Below are 20,020 nucleotides of genomic sequence, written 5' to 3'. Positions count from 1 at the left end.
GGGGGGGGGGGGGGGGCACACAGCAGACTGAAGGGTGAGAACAGTAGGATGAGGCAAGTAGAAAGTAAGTGAGGGACAAGGAAAGAGATGGGGGGAGAGAGAGAGAGAAACGTGGCTGTCAGCATGTTTCCTGCTATGCTGGAGATTAAACAGCTTTTATCACGTCAGCATACACTTGGACTAACAGCTCTCTCTCTCACACTCACACACACACACACACACACACACACCAGAAATATCCTCAAACATCTCCTCGACACTGGGGTTCATCGACAGCAGGAGGTCAGCCGATGAGGGAGAAAAAGAAGATGGATGCCACAAATCTCCACAAACACACTGACACACACGTTCCTGCAAACATGCATCACAAACACATGCAAACATCAATGTGTAACATGTCAGCAGTTCAAGAGAATGGCTGCAGAGTCTTTCTTCCCTTTCCTCTCTCTTTCACACGTATGTATCGACTGCCATTTTAGCAGCAATGGAAAACTGTGTGTGTGTGTGTGTGTTTCATGCTCCGTCGTTGGATGGAGACTACAATCCCCAGATAATACATCTATCTGTTTAAACCACCTGTTTAACAATGGCTTGGGCGGTGCTGTACTGGCTGACAATACGTTTGTTGTTGTTGTTGGCTACTAAATAATAATAATCATTAATACAATTTCAAAAATACTCTGAATATACTATAAAAGAGCCAAGGTCCTGACTGGTCCAGACTGAAATATTATGCTATATATTAGACGGATTGCCATAACATTTTGTAAAGACATTAACGGTCCCCCAAGGGACGCATGCTAATGACTTTGGAGATTCCTTTCTCCTCTAGAGCCACCATGAGGCTGACCATTTTGGATTGGACTAAAACAACTATTTGGGGGACTGCCGTGAAATTTGATTCAGACATTCATTTTCCTAAGACAATGAATTGTAATAGCTTTGTTACTCATCCGACGTTATTTTCAGCAGGTTAAATATTGTCCAGTAAAGTGTTGCAGGAATGAGTCCTAAAACCCGGAAATTAGTAAGCATTTTTTCACCTTCTGTTTCCTTGTCAGTATATTGTTGTAAATATAACCCTGATTACCAGATTTACCACAGTACTTTCACCTTATTTAAAAAAAGAAATGTATGGGTGGTATGTCATTTATTACATTAAATATTGGTTGAATATAAAAGTTTTTTTTTTTTTTACATTCAATTATATAATAAAACCTTACTAAAACGGTAATCTTCTGCAATTTTAAGCCTGATTATTTGTATTAAAGTTTTCAACCATATTTATAGATGATTTAATTATTTTCACAAGTGTAAATATCTTTCATTAAATTTGAAATAGCCCAAAAAATACAAGAGATATCTTGTAAAATGAAAGCAAAAAACTATATTTCAATAATAGAAACTGTACTTTTATGGGTCAGTTATTTACCCTTATTTTACAGTATTTTATTGCCGCCCCAGGTGCCGGAATATTACCATTTTTTTTACTTCAAATGTTTAGCAAACTTAAAGAAAAGAGCTACATATTTACATTTTCGTGACACCTTTAGCTTTTCATCAACAGTAAAAGCATCTATGGATAAATCAATAATAAAGTTTGAAAAATACACATTGACAACAGTATTTCTTTAAAGGTAAATCATTTTTTATAGGCGGTATATCATTTTATTACATTAAATATTGATTGAATAAAAAATATTTTTTACATTAAATTACATCATAAAACCAGAGTCCAATTGTTGTTTTTTTAATGGGTTTTTGGCTAGATGCCTGAAATTAGAAATGCGGTTAACACAAGCTTTATGAAGCAGTGTGTAGGATTTAGTGGCATCTAGTGGTGAGAAACTGAACACCCCTCCGCCCACTCCTTACTTTCCTAGCTTGACGGAGGGCCGACAGCTTCAGCTAAAGTAAAAACACAAAAGGCCTTCTCTGGAGTCAGTGTTTGGTTCGTCTGTTCTGGGCTGCTGTAGAAACATTGAGGACTCTGTGCAGAAGACCACTTCCGTGTAGATATTAAGGGCTCATTCCAAGCTAACAAAACAATAAGTATTCTTAGATTGTTAGTCTATGGCTATATGGATGCATCCCACTCTGATTGATATGATGCCAATGAAGGCTAAGGCTGAGTCAGGCAGGCAATCTTAACAGCTTTAAGAGCAGCGGCACACAGTTGTAAAAAGGCCCCGTTGGTTGGTTTATTCAGGAAGACGGTGTAACAATATCCAAAGAGTCTGGAGGTAAATGTGTTTTCACCGATTGGAAATAATCACATGCACACTGCTTTTGATTCCATTCAAATAGAAAGCAATATTTATTTTCAACATTGACTTTCTTCTGACACTTGAGCAAATTGGTCGCAGCACATCGGCAGTCTTCACACCAGCTTGGGATACAGTAACCTGAGACAAAGTATTTCAAAACTCCACTAAAAACAAGACTGGGATTAACAGCAGGCACGCACACGAGTTGGCCGTCTGTAATGCAAAGACATTGTGATGATTTTTAGGTTGTGGTTTTTTTCAACGATGCCATAGACTTGGGTTTAATTGTGCATTTTGTGACTGCAGGGGACAATATTTGTACCTCATTGGTGGGAAAAGCTCATCAACAATTCCCTCATTACTCCTAAACTCAGAGGAAAAAAGGAGAATCTTCATCTATACTTAACAGAACTGGGGTCACGGTCTGGTCCATTACATACATGGTATGTAGATAGATGCACGTAATGTGGAACCAGAGTTAACAAGCCCGAGTTTCGCCCTGGAAACTGTTGCCTGCCTTATGTGTCACGATCATAGATCATATATGTAGACGTAGTCATCATGACAGCACCCATTGGTTTGTGGACTGCCATTACGAAGCCTCGATTTCGGCGATTTTACCGTCGCCCTCTTGGAATACGGCCGTCGTCATTTTGGCTTTTTTGCAATAGATGAACAGAAGTGACCATATTTGGACTGCGAAGGGGTGACGTAGAGATGCCGTATACGGCTTGTCAATGACAGTAAGCCCGCCCTAAAGCATACCCTTTATGGTCTATTTGACTCTAAATGAACCACAATGTACTGAATGAACATCTTGCTGTATTGAAGAACACTTGAAACTAGAGATTGAGACCATAGACTCATGTTTACAATGTTTACTGAGGGAGTAAATCAAGAGAGAAGTAGGATCTCATAGACTTCCATATAATCAGACTTCTTTTTGCAACCAGAGGAGTTGCCTCCTGCTGTTTGAAGACTATTTTAAGTTTTAAGACACTTCCACATTAGTTGTACTCGTCAGAACCCGGAGGTCGCCTCCTGGTCCAGATGCACTCCTAATCAATAATGTAAACAATTATTAGCTAGAGCGCCACAACAGACATGATGACATAGTAAATCTTATTTTCTAATTATTTTTGAGGAAATGCAACAATGGTTTTAAACTGATGACGTGGTGATTCATGGTCGAGGTTACAACCCATGAGCCATGTTGCCGTTTCATGATACACCATAGTACATTTTCAGAAACATCAGTAAAGAAACTGCAGATAAAACAACCAGACAGGAATGTCTGTGTTTTGGGCTTGTACAGCAAATGAAACACCTGAAAAATAAAGCTTCTCCATCACACTTTCGTGCAATCTTCCTTTGCACACGCAAAGAAGAGAGTCACACAAACATAAATCGGGACAGGAATATTGCAAGAGAATAGAAACCGTGTACTTTAACGGGCGATAAAAAGGCTAAAGAGTCCAGTTTATGAGCAGATGGAGGTCGAGTGAGAAATGAATGCAACGGAGACCACTGTGTTACATTACACTCTCAGTGGGTACCGATGCCCATAGCCTTCATTCCATTTCCCTGTAGTCCATCTACCACACACACACACACACACACACACACACACACACACACACACACACACATCTGAGAGCTACAATATTCCCTCACCGCTTCGCAGGCCATGGAAATATTGTGAATTTACTAACCATGACCCAGAAACACACACATACACTCCTTTAGTGCTCCCCCCTCTCTTTCTTTCACACACACCCACACACACCCACACCCACACACACACACACACACACGCTGACGTGTGGACGGAGGTCGGCGGATGTGTGCGTTACTGCGGCTCATTCTGTTCGGACCGAGCTGGATTTACATTCTGCTCAAACCCTGGTTCATTTCAAAACGCATTTCTTAACACGTGGCAGTCGGTTAAGCTTTTCATTTATCTTTCCAGCAATCGTCCAGATTTACATTTTGAATCACAATGTGATGCAAGTAGCCTCACGTGACGTCAGGGCGTCTTTCTCCGGTGCAGTGAGCGTTAACAGCCTATCTACATTTAAAAAAGAAGAAAAGAAAAAAAGCTAAATTTAGATAAATCTGCCAGCAGCAAGGGCTTCACGTATTACTCTGAGTGACATAACACTTTTTTTTTTATGTGAGTGCTCAGAAAGCAACAATGATTACAGATATGTTGAAAATAAAGCTTGTTTGATGCAGCTGAGGTTCCATGTTTCACTTCTTCATGGATGATATAGTTTTTGAAACATAGTTCATGTGTTCACGCCCCCTGTGCATGAATGAGAAATGATCCATACTGATGCATGGAGCCAAACTAAAGCATCTGTGAGCGACATGAATGTTTATGAGAAGTTTCCCCTGAGCATTGGGATCCTGCGTCGCAGAGGCGGAGCGACACTGCTGTCACACATCACGCATTCATGGCAGCACACTGACACACTTCTCTTTGTCCCCGTTTTCTGGCCTCCGCCAACGCTTAAACAGCAATGTGCATGAAACGCAATCAATGTCAGCGCACCGCATACGAATGTTCTACGTCTCGTCTTGTTATTGCAGGTGCACTCAGAAGGGAGTTTTTTTATGGCTAAAACTGAATTCAAGGGCCCTTACTGACAAAATCCTCAGCCACTACCGAGAGCCAAGAACCTCTATACCTACAGCTTAACAGTGATGTGCACATGCATTTGTGATCCATGAACCATTTTGCTGACCCCTTTTCATTCCAAAGAAAAATGTGTTATTAGCCACCCAGACACATTTGAATAATAAAAAAATTGGCAAGTATTTACAGTGAGGTTTCAAAATTGTGAAAAAATGAGCCGTTGTCTCTGCTCTGAAACGCCCGGGCCACTGACGGGTCTTAAACCACGCCCAATCATGGTGTGAGGGTTGAATACATGTTACACCAAGCTCCTCTACATTTGCATTTCTGCCCCCAGAATTCTGGGACCTGTAGTATTTAACCAACTTTAACCTATGACAAATGACTGTTTTCCAGGTTACATGGAATCTATTACGAACGTTACTTGTACCTTTGTGTTGTTGAGCCTCTCCACTTTATCAACGTCCTTCTCTTTCTTCTTCTCCTCTTTTTTCTTTTCACGCTCCTTCTGGGAAGAAAAAAAGGGAAAGATGGTGTAAGAAGTGGCATATTTGCAACAGCCTGCACTTTACATGTTTGTCATAGCATCTACTAAAGCCACATATACACACACACTAAGGTTGGGCCCATAGAAATAGAACAGTAGATGGGACATCTCTGTTCAAATCGAAGTAGCAGAATGGTCAGAGTGGCGGCCATTTTTATATGTAACTTTTTATGTGACCATTGTAGCAGTCTAACTTCCACATAAACTAAATCCACTTACTGAAAGTCGCTGACTCACTGAGGGGAGTTTTGCAGTGACCACTAAAACAAACAGTAGAGTAGTAACGTTACAAGCTAGCCAGCTAGCTATCTTACTAGCAGGCAGCTGGCTATTTAGCTAGCTTGCTAATTCCACCATGCTTTAATGGCCAGCTGGCTTGTTTAGCTAGCTTGCTAATTTCCCCACAATTGAATGCACAGCTGGCTAGTTAGCTAGCCCACTGATGTGTTATTGTCACCATAACAACTAAAAACAATCGCCATTTTCTATTTCATGAGTGACCACGGAAAACCGCTCAATGTCCGTTCTACTCCAATTCAATTGATGGTCAGGCCAATATGGCTTTTAATGATATCAGTAATAATGCACATTCCTATAAACTTAATCTGACTGAACCCCAATGTAATTATGATTTAATACTGTATTCATATACTTAACGGTGTAGATACAGCAAGTTATTTCTGCAACATATCTTACAGTGATAACTTTCTGTTATCTGCAATACCATAATTAGCATATAATACTGCTTAAGCATGCAGAAAGAAGGCACTTTTCTTCATTATATCACCATTCGACAACCATTACAATATTCCAAAGGAGGGAACATGGGGCCTAATGGTAATGATTTCTTGTACCTAATAGCAGGTTGAAAACAATTAGATCTCGCTCAGTAATGTGATTTTAATGCACTCACAATGCAGATCTAATGTGCAGACATTATTAGCGTACGGAGAGTTGATGTAGTGTTTGCAGGTTAATGGTTCCGTCTTGCTTTGTTGTATGCAAATGAGCCGGTGCTGATGCCAGCCACCAACAGGCTTTAGCTAATGACTGTCAGGCTGCCAAAGAGAGCAGCTTTAGCTTAGCGGGTTGCAGCCTACAATCTAGCCATTATAATAACAATAACGGTCTGATTCTCTCCGCGTCTCCCTCTGTCACCACTCTCAATGCAATTCATTTACTGGCTGTTTATGTGCAGTAGTAGTAGTTATTTATGATTGGGGTTATTTGTCTTAAGAACATGATAAACAATACTATATAATCATCAATATTTACAATGATGCAAATCAGCATGAAGATTGACAGGATGGATCTATCATTATTCTACAGTCACTATCTTTTGTGAGCGTGCATTCTGTATTTTTTTTATTTTTTTTTTTTACTTCAGACTAATGGACTAGAATATTAAAAAGCCAAACACAACACAGTGCACAGCAAACACAGAGAGACTGAGCCAAATGTCAAGGCTAGCCTTCGGGGATAATTATTTTATTTTTTTCGCTTGAATCTGAACTTTTGAAGTATTTTTTACGCAGACTTCATGGCAGTGGAATGGAAGCAACAATGGCAACTGTTCACACATGAACAGAAATACAGATACTGGCGTCTATTCCGTTCACACCGATTGACATCTTCGGTTGCTCATCTTCAGCACAGAGCATCGGCTATATTTTGGCTGAACTTCTGTTGACATCATCAGTGAATCTAGAGTATATTATCTTTGAGGCTGTGGCAGGCACCAAGTGTCTGACACTATGAGCTCATTAGACAATTTTTTCCAGCAGCATTAGCAGGCTACTAGTATTATACTCCCATCGGAACCATCACTAATAAATCACAGCAAAATTACAGCTGGGATTAGAGCCGTCATAATTCGGAAATTCTAGTTGACGATTAATTGTCATACAAATAATTGGGACGGACGATTTGATTGTCTTTTTCTGTTGATTTTACACCGGGCTGGCAACCTTTTTTTAGTTTGGGTTGCTGAAACTGAAAATATGGTAACCATTTTTAGTCACCTTAGCCTATATTTTGAGTACTTAAGATACTATCCAGTTATATGTCCATGTTAAAAAGTGGTTGCCATCGGTAAGGAATTAGTTGCCAATTTCTCAAGATGCTTTCCAATGGCGAACTGGAAACAGTTACAGATTTATTTTAAATTGCTTGTTTTAAAAGTTTTATGTAGGCCGACCAAATGTAACGGGTTCGAGACGAGTCATGTTTAAGGTGGCTTGATATCATTTTCAAAAGTTAAGAAGCAATGAGGAAACACAAAGCCAGTGGAAATGCAGCGTTTATTCAGAGAGAAACTAAACACTTCCTCTCTCGCTCGCAATACGCACTGAGCTAATGTGTTCCTGAAAGGACCCACGCTGCTCTCATAGTACCATGGCTGTGTCCCAAATCAATCACTTCATACTGGACTACTGTATATATAGTGGGGTTCACCATGTTGTACTGCTGTCTGAATGTATAGTGAGAATTATTACATTATATAATGGACTCAGAGCATCACACAATGCATCGTGAGAAGAAGCGATCGCTAACCAAGCATTATATACCATGATGCATTGCGCTAAAGGAAGAAAGGCAGGCGAAAGGAGAGAAAGCCGCAATTGGGAAGAATCAATTATGTTGTGGTGCGAAAATAATATTTTTAAATGTGAGCAGAGCATCACAACACAAACGGCTCAAAGTACTTTGTATTCATTCATTTATTTAGAGCAAATGCACTTATTGGCCCACAACGACAGCGCTCTATTCCTTCCGTTTTGACCTTTCACCATAAAAGCCCCAGACATACAGTGTACAATGCATCACTGCTTACCAGAGGTTACTTAAATTCACACTAAGAACACAACAAAATAGCTGAAACTATGTATTCATCACAAAAACGCACATCTGTATTTACAGTATTGTGGACGTTGATCTGGCACTTGTGCGACAGTAGTGATGTAAGCAACAGTGCAGAGAAAATAAGCCAAATAGTGTCCGCTATAAATCCAGAGAGCCGTTATCGGCGCCTCTCTGACATCATCTCGCCTCGGACGGCAACAAAATACCGTCTCATCTGAGCTGGAACAGAAGAACCTGCCCGGCAACAGTAAGATGTAGATAGGTAGACAGCTTTTTTTAAAAGCTGATGGAATAACACACGTAATTCACTTTCCACACGTACCCACTCACATCCGAAATTAAGGCGCAGAAAAATAAACCTAAGAGCCCAATATGATCAGAATCTTAACATAAAATGTTAAACTGTCCAACAATGATGTTGACAGAGAGGAATAGAGCTGAAACAAGTGGTTTCAACAACCACAGAGAAAGTCCATGCACATCATTCTCTCTATCTTAAGAAGATGAGAAGAATATAATATCATGGCTCTTTTGAGTGACATCACTTCACACCTGAATGAAGTGAATTTAAAGCTGCAGGACAATTCCATTCAGTTTTCTAAAAATAAGTGCTTTATTTCAAGATGCAATTTTTTATTTATTTTTTTTTTTTTTAAATTATAGCGCAAGTTAGACATTATTGTGATGTTCAGGACTTTTGCGTGAGGAAATTCTCTCAAACTGGACCTCGTTGAATGTGAATTGAATAGCCCTGATATAGGGAGTAGAGAATGAGGGAACAAGGGAGTCCTTTTGGACACAGCATGGGTCTCTACGCCAACTAATTCAACAAACACCTGCTCTTGTAATCTTATAATTCATAACTTGACTCAAGTTTGCAACAACAAGAGAAGCATGCTGCACAGAAACACAGGAGAACGATCTAGAAACACAAAGCCAACTCACAAACAGCACAGCATTAAAAGTACAGCAATATTTAAAAAGAAAATAATAATAAAATAAATTCAAGGGAGCTATCTTAGTTCGGTTGTACCGTGTGTATTGTGTTACGATAGCCACATTTAGGATCCGGCTCACGGTCGACAGGATTTGTTCAGCTCTGACGCCAATTAATCCCAAAGCTGTTATCTCTCCTCACTCTTTCTAGCAGTGAGTAATGTAGACAACAGTCAGGTGGCAGGCTTCTCATTTTCAGCTCCGTCACTTTTGCCAGTTAAAATGAACACTGCTGGCAGCTTGAAGTGTGACAGTGACAATGAAAAAGTGAAAAATGACACTTTTGGCTGTTCGCAAGCCAGTGCTGCAACCTGCCAAAGATCATTTGTGAGGGAAAAGAAACACCACTGACTGTACAACTGTGAGTGGACTGTCGTTCAAAACGACCAACAAGTCTCTGAAATAATCTTGTTGATTGCGTCATGCTACTGTTTAGGAGAGTTGCCTTGAATTAACTGAGAAAAAGAACAAAAAAGGATGTAAAAAGAGGTTTCTGATGCTTCCTTGGCAATCTTTACGTTCAGCAAAGTTGAGCCGACATTTTAGATGGCTTTCAGAATAAAAGCCTCTAAACGAGGACTGTCGACAGTCAAACACCGTCCCAAATGATGTCGGCTGTTTTAATGTTGTAGATTAGATAAAACGAGTATCAGGGGGAAACCAGCTATAAGTGTACCGTTGACTACTAGGACTACTGACTGGGCAAACGGAACACAACCAACAGCAAAACACCACCACACCGCAGAACACCCCACCTCCTGTCTGTCCCTGTCAGCCTGAGAGGCCGGCGAGGCGCAGGGAGGAGCAGCTTCGTAGGACTTCGGCTGGAGGACAGAGAGGTTCAGACGGTGGGTTGGATGAAGACGGACAGAACCAGGAGAACAGGGTGAGAAGAGAGGGGAAAGACTAGCCGAGTTAATTAGAAGGGAATGGAGGAGGATTTTCTCATCTGCAGCGGAGCACTCTTCGCTTCAGTAGACGCGCCGAGCCAATGTTATATTCGGCCTTGCAGCTGCACAGAAGGAATGGTGTCAGAGCGTCTAACTTGCCCGCAAACACACACACACAGAGCTACAGAGTGTAGGGATGACCTCCATTAACCTGCCGTTGACCTGTGAGACAGACAGAGCATGCTTGAGTTAAACTCTGCGGTCTACCAACAGTAGCAGTTTGTTTTCTCAACTATCTTTTTATCTCTCAGCGCGACACAGTGTATTGAAGGGTAGGAAATGGTGATCAAACGCAACGGTAACACACACAAGAAAAGGCCAGGGTGCTGTCAAGTGTTAGGTTTAGAGTGTTAAACTCCTAAAGAATATCTAAAGCAGTTTTTTTCCCCCAAGCTTTGACTTTGATTGTTGCTTATTCAGTCGTGAATATTCAACGTTTTAGAGAAACGCTTAAACCTGCAACAACTTGTTTGAGGGCATATTGTCACATGCTGTGTCTTTGATTGTAAAGTTGATATGGTGAACTCACAGTTAAACGATCACTCATTTAGGGTCAAGTACAATTTTCACCCTCTTTTAGCTCTGTTTTTGGTCTCCACCGGCTCCTGAGGAAATATGTCTCTTTAGCTGCTACATGCTCCACTGTACTGTACTGTTCAGTCTACCGCTGAAAACGACGTTGTGATGAGCGGTGACATTCAAACAAAACAGTAAAGTTGCTGATTTAAAAGTCACTCTAACTCAAGTAGATGGTGCAGTCTACACCGGGATCACTTTCAGGCCAATATAATGAACAATATCCACTTCGTGGCTCTGATGTGTGCATTACCTGCTTGGCTCCACCGTTTACAGAACGTTGCAGTTCATCAGTGAGGATGCTCACATCGTTAGCGCTAACTCACATTTATGATTCTTGGTGTGAACAGCTTTTAAAGCTGTGTAAAGCTAAGCGGGGCTGCAGTTTCAGGTGATGATTCTCCGTAGGTTAGTTACTGTGAGCCACCTATTTCCCATTTGACACGTTGATGTTAGAAAAATATCAATGATAGCAGCTTTAAGATTTAAAATCTAATTTTCAGGCACTTTAATGTTACTTTCAGCTTTTGTATTTCTTTCTTTTTCACACAAACAAAACATTGCCATCAAGTATTTATGCTGGATGTGCAAAATTAGCATTTAGTTTTACCGACTACCTGACAGATATAAAGGAATAGTTCAACGTTTTAGGCAGAACGCTGATTTGCCTTTTGACAAGAGTGAGATGAGATAGCAAAGAGGGAATTAGCTTAGCATAAGGATGAAAACCAGGGGGGGGGGAAAACAGCTAGCCTGGCTCAAGAATCTCTTAAGCTCACTCGTTAATAAGTTGTCTTGAATGTACTCAGTTCTCAAGAATAAACTTTGTCTCAACAGTTTTTGCATGTAGAGTATTTCTGTCTAATCCACACAAACAGTATTGTCACAAGTGACAGTTTACGCAGAGTTGCGTGCTGTAACCTTTTCTAAGAAGTTTTAGTCGAGTGTTGTTGATTTTTGTTTTAGGAGACACATTATGCAACTAGTTTTTAAAGATGCAGATAAGCAGGCCAGCTGTTTCCCAATCTTTAAGCTAAGCTAAGCTAATGCTCCTGCTTCGCCCTGAACACACAGATATGTGAAGGGCATCAACTAAGTGTATTCTGTGGGTTTGTTCGTCCATCACTACGAGACTTCCCTTTCACATCATTTGATTAGATAATATAGTAAATATTGATTGATTATGGATATCAGACGAAAGACAGCCAAGTTCAGTATGTGTGCATGTCTCCACTGACTGACATTATCACAGTATCAGATGGAGTGAGCATCAAAGAGATGGAGAGGAATGGATAGAGACAGGAGGGAGACACAGAAAGGAGAAAGTCAAGAAAACATAATTCCTGAACACTGCATTTGCATGCATAGCACATTACTTCTTCCATGTTCAGAAGATTAGAGTAAATTCAAACCAAGTATTGGTTTTTTTTCGAGATGGTGAAAAGCCTAGCTTATGCCTCCTACAGCTTGGCGCACACGGAATCTTTCATGAAAGCAGGCCATTATAATACATCATAATTACAATAATAATTACTGCCATTTCCAATCGGTCTTCAAAATCCACACCAATCCAATCTGACAAAAATCCCATCAGCTGCTTAAATCTTTCCCGCCTGTAACGAGACGTCAGTTAACAGATTGAACTAAACCGTTCTGATGCCACTGTACCGTGTCTCTTATCACTTCCTTGTTTACTCTTTGCCATCTGGCAGTTCGCTGCCTTTCCACATGCACCACAGCTCCAGCTACCTCCCTCAAGATCCGTGCCTCGTCTCCACGTACTGTCTCTCTACACAACAGCTGAACAGATTGATTATTCCAAGAAATAGGGAACGAAATCAGGTCATAAAAAAAAAAGCTAAAATATGGATGTTACTGAATATGTTACACTAAGGACAGAAAACACAACCAAATTTAGAAAACACAGCCGTATACAGAAACGTGCTGTGAATACAGAAAAGACAACCAAATGCAGAAAACACAATCATAAATAGCAAAACAAACAAATAAAGAAAACGTAACCAATTAGAGACCATAACAATGGAAACCGTTTCCAGGGGACGCTAAAAAGTGATGCACACGGCTGGGACATGCTTTTTGTTATTGTTTTTTTTTTTTTGTTTTTTTTTTTAACTTATGAAGTTAAAAAAGTCAGCCATATGTCAGTGGTGTTGGAAAATGAGCAAAAATGGGATTTTTAAAAATTTAAAATTTTCACCAACCCTTTTTATAATGTAAGAATGGGCAGCTGTTACTTAATTGTTAAACAAATTTAGTAAAGTGATAGGGTCCATTATATTTTTCATGTCGGCAAACCTACTGGTAGTTTAACTTGCATGTCCCATGCTGAAAGTATAGCCATTATTGTTATGGCCAGCTAACATACTGTAAGCCTGATTCACAATTAATTGTGTATGATTCATACGATTTTTTGGCCTCAATGACTACGGACCAGTTGCCCTCACATCTCATGTGATGAAGGTGCTGGAGAGGTTGGTCTTGGCCCACCTTCGACCGCAGGTGAAATCCTCACTGGACCCTCTGCAATTTGCATACCAGCCCCATGTGGGAGTGGACAACGCCTGGATGAAACCAGTGGCTCTGTGAGAATCACTATCTTTGATTTCTCCACTGCATTCAACACCATCCAACCACTGCTGCTGAGTGAGAAGCAGCAGGTGGTGGGGGTAGACACATCCACCATCTCCTGGATCACTGACTACCTGACAGGCAGACCGCAGTTTGTCCGACTAGGCCGTGTGCTGTGTGATACAGTGGTCAGTGGTACTGGAGCTCCACAGGGAACGGTTCTGTCTCCTTTCCTGTTCACCTTGTACACCACTGACTTCCAGTACAAGGGTCAGGGTGGTCGACTTTAGGAGGAAGACGACGGCTCCACAACCGCTGAGAGTTCTGGGAGAGGATGTGGACATGGTGGAGGAGTTCAAGTTTCTGGGTGTCTCCATCGACAACAGACTGAACTGGAAGACCAACATCAACGCTGTGTACAAGAAGGGGATGAGTCGACTCTTTTTCTTGAGGAAACTTTGATCCTTCAACGTGTGCAGCAAGATGTTGAAGATGTTCTACCAGTCTGTTGTGGCCAGTGCACTCTACTTCTCTGTAGTCTGCTGGGGGAGCAGCATTGGAGCCGGAGACACCAACAGACTTAACAAACTAGTTAAGAAGGCCGGCTCCATCATTGGCTGCAAACTGGACACTCTGGAAACGGTGGTAGAGAGGACACTGAAGAAACTATTATCCTTATTGGATAACCCGGACCACCCTCTCCACCAACTACTGCAGGGACAGCAGAGCACTTTTTCCAACAGACTGATCGAGCTCCGCTGTCACAAGGACCGATACAGGAGATCATTCCTGCCCTCTGCAATACGACTCTACAATAGATCACCTCTGGCCAGATCATTCACACAACTATAACTCCGTTACACTGTTTGTTTGTTTGGTTAAATATTTGCACCATTGTTTAGTTCGTTCATTTTAATATTATTCTACTTCATTGTATATATTGTGCATTTTTATATTTATTATTTTTACTCTGTTATTGTTATTGCTTTACCTGTACCATAAATGCTGCTTTAGTGAAAAAATGTCCCCTTGAGGGATTAATAAAGTATCTATCTATCGACTGTATCTAGCCAACATCGAAACAGCCTCCTTTCCTTCCTCTCTTCCTCCTTTGCTCCCTTAAACCACCCGCGGGCGGAAACTGACTGCGTCTTTCTTAGGGCAGAACAGAAGAATGTTTTTTTTCCCCTTTTTCATCTTTCCTCAGTCCCAGCCATCACCCTCCCTCCTCAGCTGTTAAGGCATCAAACAACTGCCTGCTCTTGTTGCCCGTGGTGGTGAACGCAGTACAGAGATGTGAATTCATTTTGTATCCTCCTTATTCTGTTGATGTCTTTTAGTTTTAGTTTTTTTTTGTTCTCCCCTACCCCTCTCACAAAACTTCATCCTCCTCCTCCTTTGATTCTGCCAGAGATGTCGACACTGCATTAAACAGGCACAGACGGGCTGATGATGAAGATAAAGAGAAAAGAGGCTGGAAGGAAGGGGGGTAAAGAGTGGCTAGTGATAACGAGTGGATAGATAACAAGAGGAGTAGTGCGAGCTGGTTGAGGGAGGATTAACAGAGGTTATTAGGACTCGGAGATAGAAGCGTCTGGCTATCTGCTGGGGCGACTGCTGATAGTGAGGCAGAAAGATGGTGAACGTCTTAACCGCAACGTGTCCGCCAGGCAGACCTTTCACGGCTTCATTTGTACTCTTGCAGAGGACACTCGCTGAGGTTAAGTGGAATAGTTATACGCCGACTAATGAAACAAGAATTATGGAGGCTCAGGGAGGGTTTGAGATGTTTAAGCTGTAATACAAGTCCACAGTGTTCTAAAAGGACAAAGGCTGAAGAACCCTAAACTGTGTTTTGGAAAGAAAAATTGGGATCTCTTAGTTGGAATGAACTCGATCGGTGGATTTGACAAAGTGAATAAGAGAAGACGAGATAAGCCTTTATTGGTCCCTAGACTGGAAATTTGGGAGAAATAAGTACAGATACTAGAGCAGGCTGGTCTCATCCAACATTTATAGCTATACCTACGAAAAACAATGCGATGTAATACATAGAGATCCTACGAAATTATTTTGTATCTTATTCCCGTAATCATGAACGTGGAAAAATTAAAACTGTAGAAGCCAAAAGCTAACCCGAACCCTTTTTCAGCCAGGAGACTGCAGTTTGTTCTCAACTAAAAAAAGAGAAGTCAACGTAAATTTATGGTATCAGAACCATAACTCGAGTACGTCAGTAACGGCACTTTTCACGATCTTTTCCTAAACCTAACGAAGTATTTCACGATCTTTTCCTAAACCAAACTAATGGCTATGGTCAAAATGCCGAACTTGAGGCTTCAAAAGTGCAGTTCACAAACCAATGGGTGACGTCTCAACGACTACATCCACTTCTTATATACAGTTTGTGTACTAGTCACACGCCGTTGCGGCTGAATATAAGAAGCCATACACCTAGAATATGAATAGAAGTAAACATACTATAACTATACAAGCGCAATTAAAGACAAGGTCACGAGGAAAAGCGACAAAAACTAATCTTAAAGAAAAAAAGAAAATCCGCACTGAGCTTTTGCTGTGAGTAAAGAGTCTGCAACCATGCTTGCAGCTCTCTGAGGCTGCACTTAGTGTCAGCGGATGGCAGAAGTTAAGTAGGCTGCCACAGCAGGCTGTAGGAACACAGAACATTGGCCAACACTGTGGACACAGCAGACAGGACGTCCGTATGACTAACGCCGGCAAACAACGTTGGAAATCAGCAAAGTCTTCCCCCAGGGTGACCGCGCCGCTCTCTCCTGACATTTTTAGGCCAGTCACAGAGGGTTCACGAGATGCACTGTGATGTCTTGTTGATTCCGCTAACATTGAAATAATGCGCGGTCCGTGCACATATACGCCAACGAACTCACTCCTGCCAGAGCAGTGAGCTCATGCTGCATGGGGACATGGACATGGAGTGGATGTACTCGTGTACAAAGTACTGCAAGCTGTCCATTACAAAACTCCACCGTCCTCTCTCTCCACTGTTCTCACTCACATGCAAACAAAAACTAATACAAACCTCTTACATGCACCAGAAGTTGCAGTCCATGCCTGCATAGGGCTTTTTGAAAGCCTATGTGTTTTGTTTGAGGATACAAATATATTTTTTCTGCAGAATTGCTACAGAATTGAAATGCTAAAAGAGAAGAAACTTTGAGTTTGAGTATGGATACCAAAACAATGTCTTTTTCAAAGTATATCTGTTATCTAGTGAGTGGGTGTGGCAAATTAACTTGTAAAGCGCCTTTCTAGTGCTTTAACACTACATGTCATTCACCCATTCATGGCCATTCATACACAGAGGCTACCATGCAAGGTCTTGCTTTGATCAAGTGAGCCACACCGTCACTAACTGCACTCCCCGAGAAGAAATAATATTTCATTTTTGGAGAGAAAATAAAAAATCTGAAACAATTGCATGAGAGTCTATGGAGCAGAGGAGGATAGTTGTGGAGCTGGACGATGCTACGCTTTCATCGGCGAGACATAGCTAAGGGGTCAAATGGCGCCGCCTACTGGTAATCTCGATGAACCAACTCCTAATAATGGTAATAAACGGTGGAGGACGGAAAGAAACGTTCTCTTTGCATTTTCTCAAAATTTGGTTAAAATGTGTGATGACATTTGGATGGAAACCTGGCTTGTGTAAAGTACAGCAGAAGTCTATAAAACTGTCTCATTAGCATTAATAATGGTAAAATGCAGCGAAGGAATGATCATTTATACGAGATATGCTGCATGCATTTAATCCAATTACATCTTACTGTTTTCAACTAACTGCCGTTCTCCTGCAAACATCCAGGCAAAGAAACGCAGTGCCGAGTGGTGATGTAACTACAGCGAAGAGGCATGCAGACACAAACTGTTTCTTTTCTATAAGTGCTCGAGAAATAAGTGAAGTCAACATATTCCTCACTCTCATTCCAACACACACACACACACATACTGTACACAGACTATAGCTCAGGGTTACAGCAGCCCGCCCTCTCTTCCCCTTTCTCCATCTGCACCAAACTGCTTAATGATAATAAAGTGATAATGAGTTGTTTTTGAGTTGTTTTTAATAATTAATTTGCATATAAAAGCAGAGCCGTCTGCGTGGGCGGCTAAAACAGATCCTAGATCACAGTCTGGCTGCTGGCAATGCTTCAGAGGAAACAGAGAGATGGAGAGGGAGAGAGGCAGGAGGCGAGAAGGAGAAAGAAAAAGGACAAACTGAAGAAACAGACAGCATGAAGAGACCAAAAGAAACGCGGGACAACGAGAGGTAGAAACGGGGAGATGAAAGAAAGACGCGCCAGAGACAGGCGAGACATTTTGCGGTCGTGTAGCTCATTTGTTGTTCGTTTTTGAGAGTGTTTTCCTATTCCTGCATCTGCTCAGTTTGTGTGTATCGCCCTCTCAGTTTGTAGCCTTGCTGCGTGCGCCTGGATAGAAATGTCTGCCAGTCGGGTTTTCATGTTGTATTATATGATCCGAGTGTGTGTTTTGTAAAACTTTGATACCTTACTTCAGGGCGCAACCATTAGTTGTTTTAAAAATCAAACAATTGCAATTTGAAAGAGAATCACTAATTGTACTGAGTGATTACTTCAATCACAACAGCAGATATTCACATGAAGTCCCCGATCACACAGAGACGCGCCACTGGAAACACATTGCCAGCAAAACTTGCGTTTTCCCGCGGTACGGCGCCTGGCCTGCGCTTCTCTCTGCTCCGCACGTCAATTATTTACAGCGGTTTTCAGTCACGCATTAAAGTTAAAATAGGCGCTCCTTAAAGTCACACTTGGCCAAAAACCAAAACAAGGGGCGGGATTTACTACTTTACCACTTTTTTCCCGTTTGGATGCCGGTAATTGCGTTAGGAACAGCATATGGGACAATGGCAAGTGCACACCAAAGGTTGATATTAGCGATATGTAATCACGACTATATAATTCAAGGTTATTGTAACTATGGAATTAGTCAGCTTGAATCCTTTTATTTTATTTTAAATCACATTTTGATGCGCACATAAACAATCACGCTGGTCATTTTCAGGTAGTTAGTTGCAAGCTTGGTAGCTGTAAGATAAGTAAGTTAACCAAGTTTGTTTCCAAGTTGACTTTTCTGTAACTGTTTTGAAGAAGAAAAGAAAGAACCCGAGGAGGACATCAACAGGACATCCCAGCATACATCTTGACTTGACATAGAGGGAAAAGCACAGCTTGTTAGTATTGACATTAATGATGGTTCCGTTCTATTCAAGACTCCCAGCACAACTTGGTTACAAGGCTGCAATGCCACACTGCTCTACTGGGCAAGACCCGCCCCGAGCAGCATTCAAGCAGTAGGATTGGCCAGGCGTCTGAGCTAGCAGAGGTACGGGTCACCTGAACTGATCCTGACCCTAACTACTCGAGCTCAATGCCCAACCTTCACCAACGCTCTTTGGCTCAACCAGCTACGCATGGCGGGACTTTCCAAGCCGAGCAGTGGGATTCATAGTTACGCATCAATGGCGGAACGGTTAAAACGATGGCAGAGCCTGTAAGGATGAGGCTGGATCAAAATGTTTTTCACAGTAGGACTGGGTGGTAATTCAATACGCTAATTTATTGTCTTTCAAGGAAACCGTTATGAATTCATGCATTGAGAAATCACGACACACAATTATGTTGTTTAAATTGATAATAACCAGCTCATACAAAGTCAAATTTCTCAGAAAATGGGATTATTTTGCACTGAAGTTGTTAATTAAATGAGAAAAGTGCTTTTTGTTTGTTTAGTATTCAATTCCCACAAGAGTATTCAAAACCATGTGGTTATTTCATATAGACTATTCATTTATTAAATGACCAGAAAACATGCTATATGCTGATATATATCACTATCAAGATATTAAACGACCTATATTGGTATAGAAGATTCCGGCCTCATCGCTCAGCACCAGCTGGGAGCACAGCATCCATGATGCGCACTCGGATTTTGATTGGCGTGACAAAAACGCAAAGATAATTGCCAGAAAAATGTATGCGTTACACTCATGTGTTCTAAGATTTAGCAAAACATTGCAATAGATTATTGAACAGGAGTATGAAAAGTAGTTTGACATTAATATTAGGGTGTACATAATAGTCCCGTCTATTGTCCTTGTTCCTAGCAGTTATGTATATTCCCGTGTAAGTACATTAAGAGCAATGCCGTGAATTTCCTTGTATATACACACATTGAGTAATGAGGTGTTATTGGACAGACCAAGAAGAAGCAATTTCAAAAGCAATTGTTCGGCTCTACCTTACATACAGTACAGACGGCACTGCTGGGTGTAATTGCTAAGGAGTGTTATGTTTGTGAAAGTGGGAACGGGAGTGTGACTTTAGTGGGGGGCGCACTTTATCCGTTTCGTGCACATTTCGGTGAGCGTTCACACCGCCTTGCATAACTCGCAGTATAGAAGCAACCCACTCGCCAAGACACTCAGGAACACACAACTCACACAGATAATCTCTCTGGAATCAAGACAAGGAGACGTGCATCCACCCACCCCCCCACCCACCCCCACACACAC

The 20,020-nt window shown here is 41.4% G+C and overlaps 1 protein-coding gene across 3 annotated transcripts in view; it reads right to left on the bottom strand.

Moving 5' to 3' along the window:
• The window catches only part of LOC116399203 (stromal membrane-associated protein 1-like), a 95,325-nt gene that overhangs the window by 54,392 nt on the left and 20,913 nt on the right, over positions 1-20,020 (bottom strand). For 2 of the 3 annotated variants that reach the window (XM_031876169.1, XM_031876170.1), the window contains exon 5: positions 5,336-5,413. In XM_031876169.1, the coding sequence (XP_031732029.1) occupies positions 5,336-5,413 (78 nt within the window). The remainder of the gene's footprint in view (positions 1-5,335; positions 5,414-20,020) is intronic. The other variant, XM_031876171.1, reaches the window with a different exon arrangement.

Source organism: Anarrhichthys ocellatus, unplaced genomic scaffold, assembly GCF_004355925.1.
Source record: "Anarrhichthys ocellatus isolate YVR2014 unplaced genomic scaffold, GSC_Weel_1.0 scaffold104, whole genome shotgun sequence".
Lineage (NCBI taxonomy): Eukaryota > Metazoa > Chordata > Actinopteri > Perciformes > Anarhichadidae > Anarrhichthys > Anarrhichthys ocellatus.
This window is presented reverse-complemented; position numbering and strand designations above follow the sequence as displayed.